The 9,123-nt window shown below is 43.2% G+C and overlaps 1 protein-coding gene across 2 annotated transcripts in view; it reads left to right on the forward strand.

The window, feature by feature from the left end:
* Window positions 1–6,147, forward strand: part of NTRK2 (neurotrophic receptor tyrosine kinase 2) — a 327,279-nt gene extending 321,132 nt beyond the window's left edge. For both annotated transcript variants that reach the window (XM_082695217.1, XM_082695218.1), the window contains one exon: window positions 227–6,147. In XM_082695217.1, coding sequence (XP_082551343.1) covers window positions 227–412 — 186 coding nt within the window. In that variant the 3' untranslated portion in view covers window positions 413–6,147. The remainder of the gene's footprint in view (window positions 1–226) is intronic.
* Window positions 6,148–9,123: the final 2,976 nt, after the last annotated feature.

A 9,123-nucleotide genomic window follows, 5' to 3' on the forward strand; every position in this document is an offset into this window, starting at 1 on the left:
GACAGAAAACATTTCTCCACCAGGTTGGTGACCTCAGTGTGCCCAGAAAAAGGGATCTAAACCAATGAAATTAATTGTTCTACAATAATTGTTCTCTTCCTTCAAAAAAAAAAAGCAAATGTTAAGTGGGTTTCTTTAGAGCAGCCTTTCCCTTGCACAGACATCTGTGTTATCGGCTTTGTTTTTCCTCTTGTCTGACGCTGTCTTCCATCTCCATCCCGTCCAGGTGATAGAATGCATCACTCAGGGCCGAGTCTTGCAGCGACCTAGAACGTGCCCCCAGGAGGTCTACGAGTTGATGCTGGGGTGCTGGCAGAGAGAGCCCCATATGAGGAAGAACATCAAGGGTATCCACACCCTCCTTCAGAACTTGGCCAAGGCATCTCCGGTCTACCTGGATATTCTAGGCTAGGGCCCTTTCCCCCAGACCGATCCTTCCCAATGCACCTCCTCAGATGGGCCGAGAGGATGAACGTCGTTTAACTGCCGCCGGATGCCATCAATCTGCTGTTCTTCACTCCGACAGTATTAACAACAAAGACATGGAGAGGCTTTCTGAGGGAAGCCATGTGCACTTCTCCATCCATAGACACAGTACGGACTACTTTTTGGCATTGTCTCTTTCTCTCTTTCCACCTCCCTTAGTTTCTTCCCTGGTTTTTGTTTGGGTTTTTTTTTTTTCTTTTTTTTTTTTTCTTTTTTGGTCTTCCTTGCTTCATAGCCCCTACACTTTCTTTTGAATCAATCTGGCTTCTGCATTCCTATTAACTCTGCATAGACAAAGGCCTTAACAACCCTGATTTGTTATATCAGCAGACACTCTAGTTTGCCCACCACAACTAACAATGCCTTGTTGTATTCCTGCCTTTGATGTGGATGAAAAAAAGGGAAAACAAATATTTGACTTAAACTTTGTCACTTCTGCTGTACAGACATCGAGAGTTTCTATGGATTCACTTCTATTTATTTATTATTATTACTGTTCTTATTGTTTTTGGATGGCTTAAGCCTGTGTATGAAACAGGAAAACTTGTGTTTAATCTGGGAAGCCTTTATCTATGGGAGATTAAAACCAGAGAGAAAGAAGATTTATTACAAACCACAGTATGGGAGGAACAAAGACAACCATTGGGATCAGCTGGCGTCAGTCCCTACTTAGGAAAAACCCAGCGACTGTTAGCTGGGAGGAATGTATTCGGCACCTTCCCCTGAGGAGCTTTCTGAGGAGTACAAAGACTGTTGAACTCTGTGCCATGGACTATTCTTTTCCCATCACCAGAAACACTAGGGTGTAGTTGAGAGAAAAGATGGCTTCCATGAGACGCAAGATGGCGCATCACACGCCCAGACAGTCTTGTCTTTGCACGTCATGGTAACAACCCTGGTTTGTCTTTCCAGGTGTTGTTGGCTGAACCTTTGTCGAGTTTAGCTGAAAATGGGTGAATTCTTGTCCAGAGATCATTTCAGGGTCAGGTGGGAAAGCCAAAGACTTGGAAAAGATAAGACAAGTTATAAATTCGGAGGCATTATATTGAACTTTTCAGATAGCAGTTCCCTCCGACCCCTCCCCTCCACCCCTACCTGTCCTTTAAACTGTGCAAGCAAAATTGTGCATGGTCTTCGTCGATTAATACCTTGTGTGCAGAAACTACTGCTCCAGACGTCGTGCCCCTGATATGTAGAGCAGATCCATAAAGAGGTATAACATATAATTAGGGGAAGCTAATGGAGCTCATTAGCTGAGTATCAATGTCTCTGTGTCATACGACGGTGATGGGTTTTAGTGGAGATGGACCCTGAAGCCTGGATGTCCTCATCCACATGGAACGGACTGTGGGACTGTGGGAAGGGCAGACTCAGTCCCCGAGGGAAAAGAAACCTCACCCTGGGGGCATCACTTACATTGATGTTCAGTGTGCACAGGCTGAGACCTTGCTCTGGGCTCTGGGTGGGAGAGTGGTTTCATTCCCAGTGTACTCCATTGTCAGTATGCTGTTTTGTTTTTTTTCCACTCCATTAAAAGACGTAAAAATTAAAAAAAAGAAAAAATCAGGCATAGCACGCCAATGGGAAGCTATGCCCAGACCAAGCTTTGGAGGTGTGCTTCTGGGTCTAGTGATGAGTTTTGCGAAAAGAGGTTGTAAATTTAAATAGAAATTTACAGTTATTTGGATGATCGGTTTTACCAAGAAAGAAAAATATTTCTGTTCCTCAAGAAAACTTGCTACCCTCTGTGAGGGGACTTTTGTTAACTTGACATCTTTATAACACAAGCCAGATTGAAAGTGAGTGATTTTAATTCATCTTAGGACATTTTATTTCGTATTTGTTTCTGAAGGTGCAATTGCTCTGTTTCAGTTTTGCTTGCGCCCTTAATTCCTGGAGCACCTTATTTTCCATTTATAGGTTTTTGAGAGCCCGTTCTCAAAAAAATCAAAAGTGTCGATTAACAGACAACAAAAGGAAATCCAGTAGCATCAGCAGTCAAGTGAAGGGGGTTGGACAAGATAATCCCTACAGTTCCTTCAAGTTCCACGCTGGCCTAGGAGACACGGGAGTTGAGCTGATCGTTCTCTTTGTCGGTGAAAAAACCCTCCAGAATGCACATAACAATATAACGAAAGCCATATCTCCATGGTATATGCCTGCACGAATCTATCGTATTAAGGACCACGGTACTGCTAAAACACTGTGGCACTCTGTGAAGCAGTAACGAAAGGGCAGATTTGTACCAAACCTTCCTAAATTCCATCCGTGATGACCTGAACACCTGCACGGGTTTGTCATTCTGCGTGACCTGCCAGCTGCTTGGGGGCGGGGCGGAGGGGGGTGGCGGGGGCCAGGGGCGGGGGGCGGGGGGAGAAGCTGCAAGTGATTTGTTTTATTTTAACAGAGAGCAAAAGAGGTAAATATGCGGAGGGATCAAATTCGAGAAGGGCTGTGCAGTTTTAAAGCAAGGATTTGTTTAAGGCAAATGAGAAGATGGGAGGGTTCTATACCATTCCAATGTGTTTTTCTCTGAAAGAAAAAAGCAAAAAAAAAAAAAACAAAAACAAAAACAAACAAACAAACAAAAACTCCTTCCCTTCTGACAAGTCCCTCTAGGTCTTGAAATGAAAGATTCTATGCAAGTGCAAAGTTTTCTAGTTATTTATATTGCTGATTATTATTTTTTTCCTCTGTTGTCTCAAGAGTATGTGATTTCAGAGACGTCTCGCATTGAAAGAATACCAGATTGAACGAACCAGAGAATAGCTTGAAATAGTCATCACTGTTCCTCCACCATCCCCTCTTCTCATGCTCTTTTGATTTTTACAAAAGGGACGTCCTTGTTCTGAAATGTAACGATCACAGAATATGGCCTGCTACCCAATTCGTGAGAAACTCCAACCACAGGAGGGACGAACCTAATTCCCTCGCCCAAACTCAGCCTGACCATTGTTTCCATTTACGGATCGCATCATAGTTTTCCAGGCACTTTTCGCCACTGTTAGCCAATCATTCCCATTTTTCATAAGTGAGGCAATCGAGGCTCGGAGAAGTTGAGTGGCATGCTGGAAATCTCCAGGCTCGTTTCCGGCACCAGGGGGATTGACTCTAAGTGTTCTGATTCTGAAGTTCATGATTCTGCCCGCTAGAGACTCCAGGATACAGACAAATGGTCCAAGAAAGCAAGCACACTGATAAACTCTCGAAGCCAAACGCGGTCCGAAGAACAAAAGGAAATACGTGAGATGACCAGGAGCTGAAACATCGTGACATAGAATCATGTTTATAGCTTCAGCTAAATCCTTGTACACTGAACCAGCGTCATAATCAGGCTTCTTTAGAAAACATTTTGAACTATGCTATAAAAGATCCTATCAGAATTCATATTATACACGTGTGTTCACATCCGCACTACCTGTGGTGTTTTCATGTATTTATATGTGTGTTATAAATACTGGATTTATACATATGCAGACACACAGACACAGTGTGTTTGTGGGCTTATGTATAAATGTATAGGCACACAATACTAGAGATAATGATAAGTAGGGTGCAGTATGACTAATTTGCTTAAAATCTGCTAAATAACCAAAACTTTTTAATGTCCTTTTGCGGTTAGTGCTTCCATTCTCCATGTGGGTAGGACTACATCGCACTTTTCAACTTTGTGCGGTACTGCATGGGTGGAAGACATATTTAAGATAATGTGCTTCCCAAAACAACTGAATCAAAGCCATCCCACTACACTGAGTCCTTTCCTTGGCTCCTTGCAAAGGAGAATGCAGACTGAAATAGATCTCCTTATGTAAAGGTCCGGGAAAGGAAAATTGATTTTTTTTTGTCATCTTTTTGCACATTTATGTTATGCTCACCTTGTCCCACGGTGACCCCTGTACACTTCTGTTCAGAGTCCAAGCATTCCAGAAGAGAACCGGAATGTCGGGAGCCCAGTGTCTCAAAGGCCAAAAGTGAGAAGTCCAAGACCCCACCGCGAGGCAAGCAACGTCTAGGAATTCCCATAGCTGAGTGGGGATGTGAAGCAACAGTATAAAGTGCTGTCCTTTGCAAAGAGCCATGACAAAGGATCCCCTGGTCAGAAACAGATGTTTCTTTTTAACCTTCCCTTTTTGCAAATTGGATCTTCTATAATGCCAACAGTATTAAATTGTTTGTCTTGTTAAATAAAGGACCCCATACACACACACACACCCTCAATTCTCTTGCTCTCTCTCTCTCTTTTTTTTCCCTCCCCATTTGAGGATTTTTATTCCCAATGTTGAGCTCAGTTCCGTCCATCACAGAAAATCTCGTGAGCGGAATGGATGGCGACCCAATCCTCAGATGGCTAATGGAAGCTAAAGCACTTCCTTCACAGGGCATAATCATGGAATGTAGAGACTCCCAGGTCATGATAGCAAATGTTATTCTAAAGAATCTGGGGCGGGAGGGATTTGCAGTTAGATACGACAGCATGTGCAAGAGTATTTTCTCATTGTTGGGGCTGGAATGGATCACTGCTGCTCAAGTCAAAGGTTCTTAAATATTCTTCATTTTTGCATTGTGCCCCCTTCTCCTTCTACCTTTATTTATTTCTGTATTTATTTATTTATTCATTGACTTATATATATATATTTTGGCTCCATTCATCACCAACACAAAGCAAAGCAAAAAAATATATATATGTGTGTGTATGTGTTGCAGGCAAAACACTGTGAAATTCACAACAGCAACCAAGCAACTCTTTTGCCATCTTTACATACGTCTCAGGAGACGAAACGAGAACACATGGGGATGTCATTTTTTAAGTCTATGCATTCTAGGCCAGGTCCGTGGTTTTCTTTTGTTTTTGTTTTTTTTTTTCTTCTTCTTCTTTTTTCCTTTGGTCTGTGCATTAACAAAAATGATTCTGAGCGAAGGTTGGCTGAACGTTCAACATAATGGAGCAAGCGTAACAAAAGCTGCTAATAGCCACATGTTTGGACTGGAAAAGAAAAATCGGAGAAAATGAAACGTGTAAAGACCTACATCTTGCAGCTTGTATATCTTACTATTGCTTTAATACTGTATAAAACAACTGGAAATGTTTTAAATACGAGGTCTTTGAATTAAATGTGGATTTTAAATATGTAATCCCTTGACAAATGACCAAATTCTTGTGAAATATTGCTCCCTGCATTCATTGGTTGTTACCCATCACTTACAAATCTGCCGAGAGATGTGGACACTCTCTACATCTGCTTCTGTACACACAGAGAGATGTTTGTATATACCCAGGCCACACACACACACACACACACACACGCACGCACACACATTTCAATATCTCTCTGAAGATACATCGCCCCTTAAATTGTGACCTGGTATTTGGAACTCTCTTTTATTTGCTTTATTTTCCTTTTAATGTGACGTCTCTGTGCTGATACTTACTGGTTCTTGTTTTGCGATCTGTTTTTGAGGTCCATTGCTTTACTAAGACCCACTGCATCTTGGCTGATTTCAAAGTGACACCAGAATAACAGTGTTTGAAAAAAAAAAAAAAAGTTTTGTTTGTAAATCATGTGACCAGCTTCTCTCAACCTGACATGGAAAGTCTCTTGTACTACAGTGTATTTAATAAAAATGATGTCTTACAATAAATAACATCCTCCAAAAGAGACACTGAAGGTTACATGACAATTCCTTTAAAAATGTAGAGTGTTTCACACAGCATATATGCTCTTTTGGCATTCTGTCTGTCTTTTTCATGTCCGTCTGTCTGTATTTTAATTAGGGTCACTGCCGATGGCTGCACTGTTCATTAGTTGAAGGAAAGAAGAGTATGTGGCCTTTGGAAGAAGTCCCCTCCATTACTTGGCACTTTCAGCTTCTATGAAAGTGATAACCAGAACATCACCACCCAATAGAACTTTCCGCGATGACATAAATGTTCGACCTGCTCTATCCGGTGCGGCTAGTTGGCACTTGAAATGTGGCCAGTATGACTGAAGAACCGAACTTTAGATTTTACTTAGCTTCAATAAGTTCCCACGTAAATAGCCACGTGTGGTTCGTGGCTACCGTGTTGCACAGCACAGAGTGAGGAGAAGGAATCACTGGGTTTCTAGCAAGTCAGACCTAAGAAACCTGCCAAGAGACAAGTTGGATATCACAGCATCCCAGGGTAGCGGCATCATTGAGGATCATAATGACTCGGGAGCAATAGCCCAAAGAAAAATGGCACACTCTCTAGGTCTCTGCCTTAACTGCTGTTTTCTAAACCGAAATGGTAGAGAGTGATATGTGGGTGGCTTGTCAGGGGTCTTCTAGCCTGTCTCTGCCTCGCCAGCAGGTGGCCCACCCACACTCCTACATCTCAGGATCTCTCAGTCCTGTTTTCCAGGGTCTGACCTCTTCCCCTTCATCTCCTTTGAGAGGAAAGGAGACATCTGGGCAACATTCCTGGTGGAGGCTTCAGAAACATAAAGTTTGGCAGTGGATTATCCCCAAATCCAGCTCCTCAGGAACTTTGCCTCATGAAAGCCTCTCTCACTGTCCAGATAATGTTTTCCTTGAGTTAAAAAAAAAATAAGACCTGGTTAACACTCAGTGGGGACTTGGGGAATTCAAAGCTGCGTAGGGAGGGAAACAACGTGTCCAAAAATCCGAATAAGATCATGAGTCCCTGTGGGATGGAGAGGATATCCCACTCGAAGAAACCGGATTGAAGGACAAAGGTTAAACTTACTGGCACCTGGCCAGCTAGAAACCAATCTGGATTATTGAAGATCCACACTTCCTCCAGACCATATTCTGATAGTCCCTTTGTTGGGACAATTACAACAGTATCGGTTTAAATTCCAAATCCAAGGTCAAGGTTTCCATTGCCCTTGTCTGTTTCCTCCTCAAACACATTCTTGAGGTTCACCCTGAAAGACACCTAATTTCCTGGTGGGAGCAAAACTCCCGCAGAACTGGGATGAGTAACCTCGCTGATGCTTATGGCATGCCACAGTATTATGTAGGTCTGTTAGTGGCCTGGGGCTGCTGTCACAAAATGACCACAAACTCTGTGGCTTAGCACAATGGAAATTGATTCTTTTAGTACTATTATTATATCCAGATGAGAAACTGAGACAGTAAAAGTGAAGATACTTGCCAGGAAGTTTGATCAAAATAAGATGAGGTAGATGCAGTCCTTCCTACTTGCCAGGAAGAGAGGCCTCTGATGCTCAAGGGCTCCTACACCTGGCAATAGGCAGAAATGCAGGCATGCAGGCATCTGGCCAGCAGATGGAGGGCCTGCCTCTAGGACTTGGGCTGGCCCTGTGACTTGGTGTTTAGGGTCTGGTAGAAAACAACCCAACAGCTCAGTCTTCTGGGAACAAGGTTACCAGTGGGAGCTAATGCCAAGATTCAAGGTTCAAGGAGACTAGGGAGTTTCTAGGAAGTTCAGTGTAGGGGGGCAAGGTCTTTGGTCATTAGGGACAAGGCGAGCATTTGGCCACTAAGCCAAAACCCAGGGTTAATTGAGCATCCCCAGCAAGGTTTTGGGGGTACTTTCCTAGTGCTTCTAATCTCCACCCTCAACCACTCATTAGTCTGGGGGAGGATGAGCCTGCAGGTGGAGGGAACCACCTCGAAATGGGGTTCTTAGGCTGAAAGGGATGTCAGAACCTCTTTTGCAGCAAGATCCCTGCACGTTTGGCTATTTCCCTCATGCCATGTCCTGCAATAGGCTCCCCTGGTGAGGGCTATCTGACAGCTAACTACCCAGCACCCACTCCCCACCCCACCTCCTGCAGATAGTGTTTTACAATGAATGCAAACTTCCGACCAGACTCATACAAACAAACAATGATGTCTCATCAAGACCACAGCCCTTCTACGTGGGCCAGGAAACTCCCCCTCCCTGTCCTTGCTTGGAAGTTACGCTCCAAGGCAGATGCCATGATACTCAAAGATCTGGTCTACGTCCATATCAGGGGACAGGGAAAGACAACATAAGACCTAGGAAGCAGCCTTTCTGACATGAGAAAGCTGGGCTTGCCAGATTCTTTTGCCTCCTTCATGTGGGAAGGATGGTGCTTCAGAACCAGTCATTCCATAACTACAAAAACCTCTAATGTCCCTGATGCTAATTAATACATCCTCTTGCTTTGGTAACAATATTTTAAATACCAATTAACTACTCAAGTCATTGCTCCCATGGGCACTGCATCTTTATGCCAGTTACAGGATACCTACATGGCATTATATATGTCACGATATCTAATCACTTCTAGTGTAGAGGCTGGATTTAACTTGAACACACACACCACATCTATACACAGACTTTAAAGTTAATCGCCATGTGGACAAGGTAACCACCTCCTTAAGGACAAGAACAGCCTTTTATCCTGTAGGAAATATGGATCTGTAGATACCAACCCAAGTGTCAGAAATGCTACTTTCTTTCTTTCTTTTAAATAAGATTATGTTTGACTCAAGTCCAAATTGCATGGGGGCAAAATCAATCTCAACAATTACTAGGTATGTCTCCCTCTGCTCAGGTAAGCCATAGATATCAAGGCTCATTGACTTCCAGGAAATATCTTAATTTTCTGCTTAACACCATCCAGTGGTGCTGGTAACAGAGTTGAGGGAGTCTGAATCCAG

This window comes from Mustela nivalis (genome assembly GCF_964662115.1).
Source record: "Mustela nivalis genome assembly, chromosome: 13".
Classification (NCBI taxonomy): Eukaryota; Metazoa; Chordata; class Mammalia; order Carnivora; family Mustelidae; genus Mustela; species Mustela nivalis.